General features: G+C 37.2%; 1 protein-coding gene across 3 annotated transcripts in view; it reads left to right on the forward strand.

The window, feature by feature from the left end:
* The window catches only part of B3GLCT (beta 3-glucosyltransferase), a 125547-nt gene that overhangs the window by 74740 nt on the left and 32940 nt on the right, over positions 1-17867 (forward strand). For all 3 annotated transcript variants that reach the window (XM_509616.9, XM_054665170.2, XM_054665172.2), the window contains 3 exons: positions 2001-2070; positions 9951-10064; positions 12011-12110. In XM_509616.9, coding sequence (XP_509616.5) covers positions 2001-2070; positions 9951-10064; positions 12011-12110 — 284 coding nt within the window. The remainder of the gene's footprint in view (positions 1-2000; positions 2071-9950; positions 10065-12010; positions 12111-17867) is intronic.

Genomic DNA, 17867 nt, shown 5'->3' on the forward strand with positions numbered 1-17867 from the left:
AAAATGAATTTTAAATTCAGGGCATTCATGTGCAAGTTGGTTATAAGGGTATATTGTGTGATGCTAAGGTTTGGGCTTCTGCTGATTCTGTCACCCAAATAGTGAACATGGTACCCAATAGGAAGTTTTCAAACCTTGCTCTTCTTCCTTCCTCCCCTTTTTAGAGTCCCCAGTGTCTGTTGTTCCTATTTTTATGTTTGTGTGTACCCAGTGTTTAGCTCCCACTTATAAGTGAGAACATGCAGTATTTGGTTTTCTGTTTCTGCATTAATTCACGTAGGATAATGGCCCCCAGCTGCATCCATGTTGCTGCAAGTACATTATTTCATTCTTTCTTATGGCTGCATAGTATTCCTTGGTATATCTGTACCACATTTTCTTTATTCAGTCCACCATTAATGGGCACCTACATTGATTCCGTGTCTTTGCTATTGTGAGTAGTGCTGCACTAGCACTTTACATACTAAAAAGAAAATCAACATTTTCCCTGTGCCAAGTAAGAACTATATATCATGACTCTAGTAATAACAATCATACAAGGTTTAGTACTATTGTAACTCCATCTTACAAATGAGAAGAGAGAGGCACAGAGAAGCCAAGTGCTTGCTTATGGCTACACAGCTAGTAGGGAGGGAAGCAAGGGCTCACCTTTACTGCAGAGCCTTTGTGAGGGACTGCCCACCATAGCACTTTAGGGTTAGTGTGCCCAGACTCATTTCTTTTGTTGATGATGTAGCATGCATTGATTAGAATTTCTATTCCATTTCCTGGAAAGGCAATTTCCAGTGCTTTCTGTGACACCCAAGCCTTCTCCACAAGCCCGCACCCTTTACTCTTTCAGCAGGTGGCTCTGCCTTTCATCTCAATGACAGCCATCCAGAACTTTCAGAATGAATTCACTTGTTTTGGCAGACCCAAGGTCCAGCCCCAGTACGAGCCTGGAGACCCTGACACTCACAAGGTTGTTAACAGCTTTTCTCATAAGAAAAAATGTGTTCACCAACCTCAGATATTGTCGTTATTCTCAAGTCAGTCACACACAAGTCTGTGTGTGCCATTTGAAGAGATAAATACATAGACACACACACACACACGCACACACACACACACCCCAAAACACAGTGCAGCATTGAGAGAGAATCTGTAATTGTTTGCAGTTCCAGAGGGGGAGACCAGTCTTTCTAGGCAGAATGCTTGCTTGCTCTTTCAGTGCTCTCCTAGTGCCTTGAGTGACATGACAAAGCTGTAGTTAGATGTCACTATAAACCAGCCCCAAATTATACAGGAGTCATGATTAACTATGATTGCAGGCCTAAGGCAGGTAATAAAGGGGTCATGAAGGGCTTGGGTGTGTCTTGTTGACAAATCCCTCTTTGTGCCCCCTTTCATCTGTGTGATCAGCCTGGGCTCCAGGACTGCCCCCACCCCATCTCCACCAGGTGTTTGAAGGAATCCTACCTTTGGCAGAGGAGAAAACATCCTTAGCCTAGACTTGGGTCGCCAGTAAAGAGGCCGTAAAAATGTTTTCAACATTAAAGTAAGGCCAGGCCCAGAAAAGGGCAACGTCTCTTAATTTACACTAAAAAATCCCCCCTATTTCTCTCTTTTTGTCAAAATCTTCACCAGCTGGAGAAAGGAAATGAGAGGTAACTAACATTTATTGGTCAGTTACTATGTGCTTAATAAATTATAGTAATAATAGCAGCCTTGCAGTGGTTATTATTTTTTTTTCTAAACAAGCAGACTGAAATTCTGGAAACTTGTTAAGGGGATGCACAGTCCGTGCACAGTGGAGCAGGCAGGTCCAGGGCTGGCTGACAGAAAGGCTATGTTGTCAGCTGACCTATGTTTCCATTTCTCCCCTAAAACTTTATCCCGGAAATATGTTTGATATCCTTGACATTGGTTAATTTGAACTCTAGAGCATGTGAGATCTAATGTGGGTGTGAAGTTAACGCTGACTCACATATGCATATATTTTTTCTTTTCTTTTTTTTTAGAGAAAGCCAGTGAAGAAGAAGGATATTTTTGTTGCAGTAAAAACATGCAAGAAATTTCATGGTGACAGAAGTATGTTTTGGGTTATTCATTTTATTGAACGCTAAAATCCAGACTACCTTCTAAAAAAAAGTACAAATGAATTCTTGAGTATAAATTCAGAAAAGGGATAATGACAATTCGGATGTTGAAGTGAAAGCAGTTATTTAATCAATACTCCTCGTTGCACCATTTCAATCACCAAGATCAATTAGGAAAGAAAATTTTGTATTGAAACATGAGTGGTCATAGCCGATACTGTTTATGGCAGTATTTTAAATTGGAAATGGAAAAGCTCAGTGTGGCAGTCTTGGAGACTGTGTGAAAAACAATCCATTTTGTCAAACAATGTATTAGGTCTGTGCGCAGTCTCTAAACGGGATGAAGAATGTCAGGGGATTTCAAGGTAACAGCATGCCAACAAAGAAAAAAGACTTTTTCTTCTTTTTCAATTTATTTCAAATGCTTACCTTGGAACTTGTTAGTTAAGAGATGTATTTGCTCATGAGTAGATAATATTGGAGAAGAAGAAAAAGCCGCTGTACAAACAGTGAATCTCTTCTTAAGGAAATCCTGGCATGCAGATTAATGTTGTTTTTATTCAGGTTTTTGATGTCATTACAGAATTCTGCTAAGTTGTGATGATAATGTAAAAAAAAAAAGCCCATCCTAAATATAAATAGACATAATTTCTCTCTTTTTGCACCTTATTTCAAGCAACACTTTTCTGAAATTGAAAATTAGGCAGTCTTTTGCATTTTCTAATTTTAGTGCGTATTTTAATTTTTTTCCCCATGAAAAGACTGTCGATTTCACCAAGGATGTGATATTTATGTAGGAGAGATTTCTAAACCAACTGTCATTTTCATGGGATTGGAACTACTGAAGAAGTTCATTTATATATTTTATGTGATAATATGATACATACAAATTATATTTTACAGGGGAAGATGTTTTCCAAATAAAATAATATTATAATTTGAGATTATAGTATTGTCTAAGACATCAACATCAATTAAAATCCAGCTATGATCAATTATATCTTAAAAATACATTAACTATAAACCTCCATATTTGCCTAAAATGGCCACACTAAATTCCAAATCCTATTAAATCAGTCTATATGAATACATTTGTTATGCAACGAGTCCTAAGATACTGTGAAGAATCAGTATAGCAGTTAAAATAAAATTTTTATTTATCATAAATTTAACCTAAATTTAATATCCTTTTACTTTTTTCATAATATGGAAGGGTTTTGTGGAATTATTTTGACAAATACCTTCTTTAAATAGGTGTTGGGGAAATGAACTATACTGCTTTTTGTTTTGTTTCTTTTACAGCAAGCAGGAACTGTTTGAATTGATTTAATTGATCTTGAAGCTACACTTGTAGTAGTGATTGTTTTCACAATATTAATGTTAAGGATGGTGTTGCTGGTACTTTTTCTTTGAAACACATTTTTCAGGTCACAGTGAAGCAGTAAAATTAGGGACACTCCCTGTTGTATTTTTTATATTCTACAGAAATGAAAAAAAAATAGTTTGTTAATTTTGATTTAGTAATTTTGAATAATCTAGTTTACTGCTTTCTTATTTTGCATAAGTTTGAGATACTCTTTTTAGATATTCATGAAATCCTTTTCTGTTTGAATTTTGAGTCAAAAGTCTTTAAAAATTACAAAATCTTAAAAGCCTATTAGGAGCATTAGAAACAAACCTTCCAAAGCCAGATGCATTGATTTACTGCTGTTAATTTGAATCTGGGATCATTAAAGCATGAGGCCTAAAATGTATCATGAAGTTTTCATATTTGGGTTTCTGTGGTAAGCCGTTTTTCAACTTGGATATGTTTGTTTGAAAAGATAGTCTAAGGCAACAGGATTTCAGTGACTTTGAAGTCCATTTTGCATGACTTCATGTAGCCTGCCAAGCCATCACTGGGCTCTGCCCCTCATTTTAGAAGCCTAGTCCAGCCATCAGTTGGCCCAAAGAGTTATCCAGTAATACCAGTTACAAGGATAACATCACACTAACTGCTTCTAACTGCTAATATTTCTTACATTTTCTGGTGTGTTTTTCACATATGTTCTATTACCTAGTTTCATGTTGACACTTCCTCGTGATATGATAATTATTGTTATTCACTTGTTGTGGAAAAAGCTGAGTATGGAATGATACACAACTGGCTCAGTTTCTTGTATCCTATTGAGTAGCAGAGCCAAAGACTTGGGTTTTCTGGCTCCTAAGTCCCACATTTTTTTCTACCACAGCACAGCTGTACTGTAATCTCCTTGGATGTATTACAAACTCCATACTTGATAAATAGTCTTTGATATTCATGTTGATGTCCTGCTATGCTCAAGGTCAGTTTTGACTTGGCCAGAAGCTGTGAAAGTAGGCTTTCCATTTTTAGTAGCAATGAGGATGGCAAGGAATTGAAACCCACACAGGATCTAAAATACAAATCGAGCTGAGAATTTAGACTGCCACTCCTATCTAAGCATATCACTACTATAGTCAAGCAGAATACATGGTCTGGGGTGTTGGATTTTTTTTTCATTTTCTTTTCCCTGTGCACTCTATTATTGGGGGAAACCAGCCCCCAATATTCAACATGAGTCCTTTTCTATTTTCCCTAAGTGTTGGCCAGTCTGAGAAATAAAGGGAAGGAGTACAAAAGAGAGAAATTTTAAAGCTGGGTGTCCGGGGGAGACATCACATGTTGGCAGGTTCTGTGATGCCCCCTGAGCCGTAAAACCAGCAAGTTTTTATTAGTGATTTTCAAAAGGGGAGGGAGTGTACGAATAGGGTGTGGGTCACAGAGATCACTTGCTTCACAAGGTAATAAAATAGCACAAGGCAAATGGAGGCAGGGCGAGATCACAGGACCAGGGCGAAATTAAAATTGCTAATGAAGTTTCAGGCACACATTGTCATTGATAATATCTTATCAGGGGACAGGGTTTGAGAGCAGACAGCCAGTCTGACCAAAATTTATTACGCAGGAATTTCCTCATACTAATAAACCTGGGAGCGCTACAGGAGACTGGGGCTTATTTCATCCCTTATCAACGACCATAAAAGACAGACATTTCCAAAGCGGCCATTTCAGAGACCGTCCCTTGGGAACGCATTCTCTTTCTCAGGGATGTTCCTTGCTAAGAAAAAGAATTCAGCAATATTTCTCCTATTTGCTTTTGAGAGAAGTGAAATATGGCTCTGTTCTGCCCAGCCTACAGGCAGACAGACTTTAAGGTTATCTCCCTTGTTCCCTGAATATCGCTGTTATCCTGTTCTTTTTTCAAGGTGCCCAGATTTCATATTGTTTAAACAATTTGTGCAGTTAACGCAATCATCACAGGGTCCTGAGGTGACATTTCATCCTCAGCTTATGAAGATGACGGGATTAAGAGATTAAAGTAAAGACAGGCATAGGAAATCACAAGAGTATTGATTGGGGAAGTGATAAGTGTCCATGAAATCTTTACAATTTATGTTCAGAGATTGCAGTAAAGACAGGCGTAAGAAATTATAAAAGTTTTAATTTGGGGAACTAATAAACGTCCATGAAATCTTCACAATTTATGTTCTCCTGCCATGGCTTCAGCCGGTCCCTCCGTTTGGGGTCCCTGACTTCCCGCAACACTCTGTGGTAGAAATACTTCAGTAACAAAGGCCAAATGATGAAGGAAAAAAATCTAGAGAAACTGTACTTGTGTTTGCCAAGTTGAGAGTGGGCTGTACTGTTAATTGTGGGCACAGTGTCCCCTGGCACTGGGTGGTGATGGCCCCCACTCCTGCTTCATTGTATGTTGGTTACCTTCTGGGATGAGAAGGAGAGATGGAACATGTTCTGTTCAAGGCCCTAGTCACAGCAAGGGAAAATATAGATTGCATTTATTTTTTACACTCTCATGGAAGAATTGATAATAAAACCAAGTTTCACAATGAAAAGAAATATTTTAAATATTGTACTTTCTTGGCTTAACAATAACACATTTATGTAATTGCTTTTGTCTGGATTCTGACTTAAGTGAAACATAGCATTCTTAGAACACAACAAGCAAAAATATACTCTGTCTTTTGGCTCAAGGAAGTAATACATATTGACATCATTGAAACAGCAGCACCCTCTGAGAGGCAAGCATTTAGTAGGATTTTAAAGAAACTTGAGAACTGTTACATAAGGTGATGAATTGGGCATAGCATGTAAAATTATATTTAAGCAAGGAAATGATCTCTGGTGTTTTAATATTCAACTTGATTGCTTCCTCTTGGGTTCTGTGTTTCCCTCTGTGTGACCTGAGCTGTCAGAAAACCTTAAGAATTTTCTTTGCATCATTTTTCCATGCAGTTTGTGTACATGTCTCATGTACCTCGTGGCAGCCACTGGTTTTGTTCATCAAATGGTGGGTTGTGGAATGCTCTCCTGCAGTCTCCCTCTAATTAAAGAGGTTAAATTGCCGTTTGCTCAGCCTTTAGTTCCTTTCCACAGCTTCCTAAGCTCTTAAAAATTAGCACTATATTCCTTTCAGATTAAAAAAAAACAAAAACAAAAACCTGTTTGCTGTCTTTACTGCTGTGGTCTTGTCTAGAGGCAAATCTGAACAAACTGATTGAAAGGGGTGTTTGGTGGCTGGTGTTCTCTTTGACTAAAGAGGCTTACATGTACTGTGGTACAGTCTGCTTACTTAAAAGGTGAGGCTTGAATTAAAATACAGCCAGATAGAAGGCCAGACTCTAATCAAATGAGGTGATTAGATCAATGAATGAAGAGAGGAGAGGAGTCAGGTGTTGCCTTTCCCTGGCTGTTGAATAGCTGATGTTCCAGATTGCCCTACAGTGTTGTGTTAGGCCATCCAGGAGGGATGCTTTTCAGGCTTAGGTACACCTCAGTCTTTAAAATGAGGAATTAGGACACATTCATGTGTGTGTCCCTAATCTGCTCCTGAGAAGAGAAGTGCAATCAGGGTCTTATTTTGTGACCACTGACTTGCACACTGAGACAAAAGGGCCATCTGCAAGCTGAAAATAGTGGATTCCTTAAAATAAAAACTATTCACATTTGATGGTGTGGTAGTTTTAATAAAATGTTCAAGTGTCAAGTTCATTTTCATTTATAATCTGAGACAGTTTTACAAGTCACCTCCCTGGGGGTAAAAATGCATGTTCTGTCCTCATAGTGAGACACATCTTCTGCTTAGAGTCTAGAAAGCTCTAAGAAAGATTTATGCCATCTGTGCAGCTGGCATTTTTATAGTAAAATTTTTTTTACTTTGCTCCAAGTTTAAGTTATCTCATGACAAACTTTCTTGAAAGAGGCATTCACTATTATTATAGGAAGTATGCTTCTTTATTGAAAAGGAGATAATGTATCAGGTAACTTATTAAAGTATTTTCTCAAAGTTTAGTATCTTTAGGAATACAGTGCCTCAATACAATATAAAATATTTTGTAAATAATAGAATGAATTCATTTTAGAATTTAAATGATGCTAATAAAATAGACCATTATTCTAAAAGTTTAACTAATTTAGAATCAACCCTGGTTGAAAATAAAGCCTTAAGCTGTTTTTTTGGAAGACTTTAAATCCTTTATGGCTAAGAGAGATGACAGACAGGGCCGAGCGCGGTGGCTCATGCCTGTAATCCCAGCACTTTGGGAGGCCGAGGCGGGCGGATCACGAGGTCAGGAGATCAAGACCATCCTGGCTAACACGGTGAAACCCTGTCTCTACTAAAAAATACAAAAAAAATTAGCCGGGCGTGGTGGCGGGCGCCTGTAGTCCCAGCTACTCAGGAGGCTGAGGCAGGAGCATGGTGTGAACCCAGGAGGCAGAGCTTGCAGTGAGCTGAGATCACACCACTGCACTCCAGCCTGGGCAACAGAGCGAGAGAGCGAGACTCTATCTCAAAAAAAAATGACAGATGCATGGAGGTTATATTGACAAGGGGAGAGATGTACAAACTGTTGAATGCTTTAGGTATTATAGAATCATAATATCTTAGTATATCTAAATGGTTGGCTTGTTTTAAAATGATTAATCAAAGGCTGAATTGCCTTTATGAATAAAACCTTCCTTTAACAAGCTTCCACAAATAATCCTAGGCCTTTTATTGAAATGCCTACAAAATTCAGTCCTCATTCAACTGTTTATTGAGTGCCCACTATGTCCTAGGCACTGTGCCAGGTGTTGGGAAATGAGTCATACACACAATAATTCTTACCTTTAATGTAATTTCTATTTTACCTGTTTCAAAGTAAAAGAGAAAGCAAAAGTGCTAACTCACCCTTGATTTTGATTTTAATTTTATTTAACTCAGTTAATTGAGAAGAAATACCCGTGTTCTTTAATAAACCTATTAGAGCGAAAAAGGACTGAAAGCCTAAAGGCTGAGGAAATTGAAAGCAAAATTTGCACAGCCTGCAGGACCCTTGCTGGGGACTGAGGAAAGTTCTTGACCTTTCCTCACAGCTTCTTCCAGCATTATGCAATGGAGGATATTTTACCCAACAGTGTGAACTTTTAGTGGCTGCAAGCTGCAGGAAGCCCTTTCTGGGGTAAGTTCTCTTGCTTATTGTATGCAAAGCAAACTGCCACAGCAGTGCCAAGGTTAACATTTTTGTTGTGCTGAAATTTGGAAGTAGAACAGAGTGAAATTTTTTAACATTTCTTTTTTCCTTTTTTTGTCCGCCAGTAGCCCTATCTATTATTTAGTACATCTTTGACCATTTTGACATGTAGAAACCTTTAGAACTATCTGCTTTTTTATGGTTGCAGAAAAATTATATTTTAATATATGAAATTAATATTTAACTGGTAATTTGGTAATTTTAGCAGATGTGCAGAACTCAGTTTTTTTTTTAAAAAAAAAAAGCCAGTGAAAGAGATTATAAAATGATGCACTTTTGTATTTTCTATATAAGGGCTGTCTGAGCTGGACTCAGAATTTGCTTACTTATTAGCTAAACATTTAAATTTTACATTGGAACATCAGTTTTTGTATATATTTCTATTAGAGTTGGGAACAGGGGAAAGATACATGATCTGATAAAGTTTCTCAAAAGTTAAGTGAAGATTTGGTTCATCAGAGTTTTGACAGGATATAAAATCTAAATGTTTTTTCTATTGAAAAAACAAGAAACCACTTTTTAAAATTCAGAGATGCATTGGCAGTAATTTGTTTTTTAAGTATAGAAGAAAAGAATTACTTGGTCAGGTGAATTAATATCAAGTAGTGGTAAGTCTATATGTCAGGTATGCAGACAGAGCTATCTTTGAGCCTCCAAAGCCAAAATACAGAAAACCAGGACAGCTTTCTGTTGTGTTTATTGTGTTAAAACAATTTAGCTGCTAATGATAGAGTTTTAAAGCCTGCAGTAGTTTTGAATGTTATTACTTCCACATTTTTCAAAAGTACAACATCGTAATATCAGTCATCATATGCAGTGATTCTCATTTGGCAAGGTCATGCCCTTTGTAGGGTTGGGTAGTTCTGTTAGAATCTTTGGGTGGGGACATGCATAGTTTGCAAAGGTCTTCTCATGCTCCATGGTAAGAGGGATGGATTTTCTCTTACCATGCTCCGTGGTAAAAGAAAAATTAGTTAACATTAATGTAAACACAATAGCATAATCAAACCAGAAAATTTATCATTATATGGAAGTAAGTGCATTTATCACCAGGAATGAGAAATGCTTTACTCTAGAGAATGTTGAAAATGCTTCAAGAAGAGGGTTTTAGTCAACAACGTTGGCATTTCTCAGGGTTGGAAGCAAGCAACTCTTGGAACACCTGAAGAACAACCAGTAATGTTTCTCTTCCTTTGTAGATGATTATACTGCCATTTTGAATTTTTAAGCTTCCTTGTGTAACTGTGCCAGTGAATGTCACCTCTGTAATTTTTTCAGTACCTATTGTTAAGCAGACTTGGGAGAGCCAGGCAAGTCTCATTGAATACTATAGTGACTATACTGAAAATTCCATTCCTACTGTGGATTTGGGAATTCCTAATACAGATAGAGGTGAGTCATAATTCTTACTACTCTCCTTATTAAACATTACCATTCTGTAAATACAGTAAATTAGGTTAGGATAAAAATGAAATATTTTATAAGTGCTATAATTTTTGCCTCATATTAGTTTTTTCCCTTCTCTCAGATACAGATTGGTTCTTTCAAACTAAGGGCTTTATAGTACGAAGTGTTACAAGTTTTTAGTAGCTTATATCCTATAATTGAGCACACGATAGTTACAGCAGAATTTAACAATAGATTTTTCATACCTTCATAATTCTTTGTGACCATGATGGGGTGTTTATTATATTCCCACATAAAGCTTCTCTCCTTGTCAGTCTTATAGTCTAGTTCACATATTATATTACCCGTGAGTACCACCGAATCACATTCTACACTAGTTATATGTAGAATAAACTCTATTCTATATGTTAAGCTTTTAATTAGTAAATTGTTGGAAATAAACCTGCTTTTCTCTTCAAATTGCAGGCTTTCTAATTAAAAACACTTTTTAGGACATACAGAGTGGAATGGTAGACATTGGAGACTCCAAAAGGTGGGAGAGTAGAAGAGGGGTGAGGGATGAGAAATTACCCACTGAGTACGATAGACACTCTTCGGGTGATGGCTTCACCAAAAGCCCAGACTTCACCACTGTACAATATGTCGATGTTACAAAACTGCACTTGTACCTCTTAAATCTATAAAAATTTTAAAAAATTGTGTCAAAAAATGGAAGTGTAAATTTGGCCACCTCATCTTCAGATATTCTTTATTCATCTTAAGTTTTATCCAGTGTTCCTGCCACCCTTTTTTCTTTAGTTTTTTTGTTCCCCATGCCCTTTTATGAGTTAAAAAAAAAAAAAGTAGCAAACTGATTATGTTCTATACAGTAATTTATATTATTTTATGTTAGTGTCACTCATAATTATTTCATTAATATAGTACAATGCAGAATCAGATATGTCATCTCTGTAGTTACCAATTCTTCTAACAAGGTTAAGTGTATTACTGAGTCTGTCTGTTGCTGTTTGATTTGGAAAAACGATTTTAGATTGGGTTTAATAATCATGTATTTACTTATACCTTATTTGATGTCTTCATTACTAGTCTGGTCTTATTGTCTATATTTATATTTGTTCTAAAAGGGATTTGAGGTGGCTTTGAAACACGTATTGTAATGGTTAAAAATACACAGAGATCAAGAGTAAAGAAAATAAAGGTCAAATTGAGTGGTTTAATAGTCATTAATATAAGTTAATATTTGTGCTCCACTGTGTCACCAAATAATTAAAATGAGGGGCATATTCCTGTTTATCAATTTGACTACTCTTCCCAAGTGTTTTATTTTTGTCCAGCATTTACCATTAAAGCATTGTAATTTATCTATTGGTATCTGAAGGACTGTTACTCTGTCTTACTCAGCACTATATCTTTAGTGCTTAGTACCTGCCACAGTATCTGGCATGTTAGAAACTTAGTGGTAGTAAATATTTACAAAATAAGTAAATGAAGGTATAAGCTTCCGCCTTTGCACTGCTGCTTCCCTGTGGCAGTGGTGCCTGGGGTTCTAACAGCTCCTTCAGAATAAGTGTATCTAAGAAAGGATGCCATTGCTCATTGCTGTGAGTCTTAAAACTTTCTTGCCTGGACTGAAGTTACTAATTCTATCTCTGCCTCAGATTATCTGTGTGACTGTGTAATTCCACTCATCTCTCTAGGTCTCCATTTCCTTGTGTGTGAAATGAATGGCTTGAATTTCATTATCTCTAAAGTTCCCACTGGTTCAATGTGTCTATGAAAATTAGAGAAGGCTATTTTTTAAAATTTTGAACTTTTAAGCTGCATTTTGGCATGTAAGCTCTTACAACACTTCAAAACTAAAAAGAAATGAACAAATTCTATATATTTTATAAGAAATAATACATTGTAAGTTTTTTTCTTGCCTTTTCTAGGTCATTGTGGAAAGACATTTGCCATTTTGGAAAGATTTCTGAATCGTAGCCAGGACAAAACAGCATGGTTAGTCATTGTGGATGATGATACATTAATAAGGTAAGGAGTCATTCTCATCCTAAATGGCTTTAAATTCTACATCTATTCATAGTCAGAAAACTAGATGGGTACTTTTTCTGGCCAAGATGAAGTAACGGGGACGGGGTTTACCCTTCTATCTGAACCAATCCTCTTAAAGAACAAAATATGTAAAACAAAGGTTTTTAACACACTGAATATTAGGTGCAAAGGAAAATGATCCAAAAGAAACATGAAGCAAATGAGGTGAGTTCTATGACTGCCAGAGCTGACTGCCTTAAGAGAATTCCAAGTTACTCCTTAGGGAGGGAGCACCAGATGGAACCTGACAGACTCTGTGGGCGGAAAAGATGGAGCTGAGAGTCTCAGGAGACCAAGGCTATTACAGTTTGCAGGACAGAGTACCAGAGAGGAGAGAGCTATACAGAAAGGGAACACTGGAGGTAGGTGAAGAGCCCCTTTATGTATTCAGTAGAGTATTGATCAGTGCATATGTGTGAGGAAACTACCCGATGCTGGGGAAAGACCCAACCAGGTTAGAGGGGATTGTGCCTGACACTCACACATGCCTGGGCTGGAAAACCCCTGTTCACACGGTATTGAGAACAGCCTGTAAAAGGGTCTTGCCTCAATAGGGGGGATAGTTAACCCTAGACTAAGCACTTTTCTAGTCCTGCCTAACATATCTGAAAAGCAAGAAAATACAAGAAAATGAAACTGTTTCCAAGTAGTAGCCTGTGTCTGAGAACAAAACTCAAGAAGACTTACAGAAATACAAAAATAACCAACATCTAATAAAGTAAAATTCATAATGTCTGCCATCCAATCAAAAGTTGCCAGGCATATAAAGCAGCAGGAAAATACAGAAGTGAAAAAAAATTAGCTTATTGAAATGGTTTCAGAATTTATACAAGGTTAGAATTAGAAGTTATTAAGCTGTTACTATTAAATAGTTATTATATCTCTATTCCATATGTTCAAAAAGACATGGAATGTCTCTTAGTCTTAAATAAGTTTAAATCATACCTCTAGAGATGAAAACTACATTCTTGATTGAGGTGAAAAACCCACTGGATGGGTTTAATAGCAAATTCATTTAAGAAGAAAGTATCAGTGAACTTGAAGACATTGCAATAATAACTGTCCAAACTGAAACACAAAGATAAAAAATAATTTTAGAAAATTAACACCATCACTGAGCTGTGGGACAATTTCAGGTGGCCTTGAATATATGCAATTGAAATCTCCAAAGAGAAGGGGCACATAATTATTTAAAGAAATATTTTTCAAATTTAATGAAAACCATAAACCCATAGATCCAAGAGTCTCAAGGAACCCCAGGCACACCATAAGCACAAAAGCAGAGAACAGCCACCTCCAGGAATGCCATAATGGACACTTAGGACAGTACCCACTGCCCCACTCTAGGCAGCTGTGGAATTGAGGACTAGCATGCTCAACCCATTGTAGCTACCCGCAACACCAACATGGACCTCTTGGGTCTCAGTGGGTTGCTCCACCACCACTGCTGCCATCATTCACATCATACCAGCTGCTCAGGGGGCTGACAACTTGTCCACACACCTAGCCCACTGCTCTCATTACTAGCTTCTAAGCAAGCAGTTCACCTGCAGGCCCAAGAATCAGCCATTCAGAACTTTCTAACACCACAGCCAGCATAAGCTGCTCTGGGGCCTAAAAACAGGCATATTCACCCTTCTTCTGCCACCACTGGGGCCCAAAGACTGACTCAGTTGGCATCCAAGTCCCCAGCAAAATTTCACAGCTTCGGCTAATAACCATACCCTAAGCCACTGAGGAAATTACACATACCACGGACCTTGTGTACTACTGAAAAAGTCACACAAAGACCACACTACAACAGCACCAAAAATAAAAGCCAAGGTGTCTTACTTAACCAACAACATATATACATCTTCAGGAAAAATATTCTCCCCTACAAAAGCAATTTTTAAAAATTGGAACAACAATACCAGATATGCAGATATCAATGGAAGGAAACAGGAAACATGAAAAAGCAAGAAAATATGATACCAGTAAAGGACCACAACAATTTTCTGGGAACAGATACCAATCAGTAAGAATTCCTGAAATAACAGATAAAGAATTCAAAATATTGATTTTAAAGAACCTCATTGAGGTACAAGAGAAATCTGAAAACCAGTACAAAACTAAGAAAATGAATTCAAGATTGAATGAGAGATATACCAAGGAGATAGATATCTTTAATTTAAAAAACCAAACAGATTCTGGAACTGAAAATTCATTGAAGGAAATACAAAATACATTTGAAAGCTTTGGTAATAGACTAGACCAAGCAGAAGGAGGAATTTCAAAACTTGATGACAGATCTTTCGAAATAATTCAGCCACACAAAAATAAGGAAAAAATGATAAAGAATGAAAACAGCCCTCAAGATGTCTAGGACTACACAAAATGACCAAACTTATAAATTATCAATATTTTTGAGGGGGAAGAGAGATCAAAAACTTTAGAAATCCCACTGAAGGAAATAATTGATGAAAATGTCCCAAATCTAGCAAAAGAGTTAGATATTTAGATACAGGAGATCCAGTGATCTTCATGTAAATACATTGAAAAAAGGACTTCACATGGCATATTAGGACTTCACATGGCATATTATATTCAGAATGTTTAAATTCAAGTGAAAGAAAGAATCATTAAAATTAGCAAGAGCAAAAGAATCAAGTCATGTATAAAGGACTAATAGTGGACTTTTCAGCAGAAACCTTATAGGCCAAAGAGAATGAGATGGCACTTTAGCCATCGTGCTAAAAGAAAAAAAAAAAACCTGTGAGCCAAGAATTTTATATCCTGCCAGAATAAGCCTTATAGATAAAGGGGAAATAATCTTTCCCAGACAAGGAAATGCTGAGGAAATTTGTCACCACTAGGTAGGGACAAAGCCTCACATATCAAGATTAACCTTGAATATAACTGGATTAAATGCTTCACTTAAAAGATACAGATTGCTAGAATGGATTTTTTTTATTGTTTTATCTGACATTTTCCAATAACACTGGTAGTATTTTTTTTTAATTATACTTTAAGTTCTGGGGTACATGTGCAAAATGTGCAGGTTTGTTACATAGGTATACACGTGCCATGGTGGTTTGCTGCACTCATCAACCTGTCATCTACATTAGGTATTTCTCCTAATGCTACCCCTCTCCTAGCCCCCCACCTTCCAACAGGCCCTGGTGTGTGATGTTCCCCTCCCTGTGTCCAGGTGTTCTCATTGTTCAACTCCCACTTATGACTGAGAACATGTGGTGTTTGGTTTTCTGTTCCTGTATTAGTTTGCTGAGAATGATGGTTTCCAGATTCATCCATGTCCCTGCAGAACATGAACTTATCCTTTTTTATGGCTGCGTAGTATTCTATGGTGTATATGTGCCACATTTTCTTTATCCAGTCTGTCATCGATGGGCATTTGGGTTGGTTCCAAGTCTTTGCTATTGTGAATAGTGCTGCAATAAACATGTGTGCATGTGTCTTTATAGTGGAATGACTTATAATCCTTTGGTTATATACCCAATAATGGCATTGCTGGGTCAAATGGTATTTCTAGTTCTAGATCCTTGAGGAATTGCCACACTGTCTTCCACAATGGTTGAACTAATTTACACTCCCACCAGCAGTGTAAAAGTGTTCCTATTTTTCCACATCCTCTCCAGCATCTGTTGTTTCCTGACTTTTAATGATTGCCATTCTAACTGGTGTGAGATGGTATCTCATTGTGGTTTTGATTTGCATTTCTGTAATGACCAGTGATGAGCTTTTTTTCATATGTTTTTTGGCCACATAAATGTCTTCTTTTGAGAAGCGTCTGTTCATATCCTTCGTCCACTTTTTGATGGGGTTGTTTGTATTTTTCTTGTAAATTTGTTTAAGTTCTTTGTAGATTCTGGATATTAGCTCTTTGTCAGATGGATAGATTGCAAAAATTTTCTCCCATTCTGTAGGTTGCCTGTTCGCTCTGATGATAGTTTCTTTTGCTGTGCAGTAGCTCTTTAGTTTAATTAGATCCTGTTTGTCAATTTTGGCTTTTGTTGCCATTGCCTTTGATGTTTTAGTCACGAAGTCTTTGCCCATGCCTGTGTCCTGAATGGTATTGCCTAGGTGTTCTTCTAGACTCTTTATGGTTTTAGGTCTTACATGTAACTCTTTAATCCATTTTAATTTTTGTATAAGGTGTAAGAAAGGTTTTCTGCATATGGCTAGCCAATTTTCTCAACACCACTTATTAAATAGAGAATCCTTTCCCCATTGCTTGTTTTTGTCAGGTTTGTCAAAGATCTGATGGTTGTAGATGTGTGGCATTATTTCTGAGGCCTCTGTTCTATTCCATTGGTCTGTGTATCTGTTTTGGTACCAGTACCATGCTGTTTTGGTTACTGTGGCCTTGTAGTATAGTTTGAAGTCAGGTAGCCTGATGCCTCCACCTTTGTTCTTTTTGCTTTGGATTGTCTTGGCTACACGGGCTCTTTTTTTGTTCCATATGAAATTTAAAATAGTTTTTTCTAATTCTGTGAAGAAAGTCAATGGTAGCTTGATGGGGATTGCATTGAATCTGTAAATTACTTTGGGCAGTATGGCCATTTTTACAATACTGATTCTTCCTATCCATGAGCATGGAATGTTTTTTCATTTGTTTGTGTCCTCTCATTTCCTGAGCAGTGGTTTGTAGTTCTCCTTGAAGAGGTCCTTCAGATCCCTTGTAAGTTGGATTCCTAGGTATTTTATTCTCATTGTAGCAATTGTGAATGGCAGTTCACTCATGATTTGCTTCTCTATTATTGGTGTATAGGAATGCTTATGATTTTCGCACATTGATTTTGTATCCTGAGACTTCACTGAAGTTGCTTATCAGCTTAAGGAGATTTTGGGCTGAGATGATGGGATTTTCTAAATATATGATCATGTCATCTGCAAACAGAGACAATTTGACTTCCTCTCTTCCTGTTTGAATATCCATTATTTCTTTCTCTTCCTTATTGCCCTGGACAGAACTTCCAATACTGTGTTGAATAGGAGTGGTGAGAGAGGTCATCCTTGTCTTGTGCCAGTTTTCAAAGGGAATGCTTCCAGCTTTTGCCCATTCAGTATGATACTGGCTGTGGGTTTGTCATAAATAGCTCTTATTATTTTGAGATACATTTCATCAATACCTAGTTTATTGAGTGTTTTTAGCATGAAGGGGTGTTGAATTTTATCGAAGGCCTTTTTGCATCTATTGAGATAATCATGTGGTTTTTGTCATTGGTTCTGTTTATGTGATGGATTACATTTATTGTTTTGCATGTGTTGAACCCGTCCTACATCCCAGGTATGAAGCTGACTTGATCATGGTGGATAAGGTTTTTGATGTGCTGCTGGATTTGGTTTGCCAGTATTTTACTGAGGATTTTCACATCAATGTTCATCAGGGATATTGGCCTGAAATTTTTTTTCTTGTGTCTCTGCTAGGTTTTAGTATCAGAATGATGCTGGCCTCATAAAATGAGTTAGGGAGGAATCCCTCTTTTTATTGTTTGGAATAGTTTCAGAAGGAGTGGTACCAGCTCCTTTTTGTATCTCTGGTGGAATTCGGCTGTGAATCTGTCTGGTTCTGGGCTTTGTTTGGTTGGTAGGCTATTAATTATTGCCTCAATTTCAGAACTTATTATTGGTCTATTCAGGGATTTTACCTCTTCCTGGTTTAGTCTTGGGAGGGTGTATGTGTCCAGGAATTTA

The sequence above is a fragment of the Pan troglodytes genome, chromosome 14, assembly GCF_028858775.2.
Source record: "Pan troglodytes isolate AG18354 chromosome 14, NHGRI_mPanTro3-v2.0_pri, whole genome shotgun sequence".
Taxonomy (NCBI): Eukaryota; Metazoa; Chordata; class Mammalia; order Primates; family Hominidae; genus Pan; species Pan troglodytes.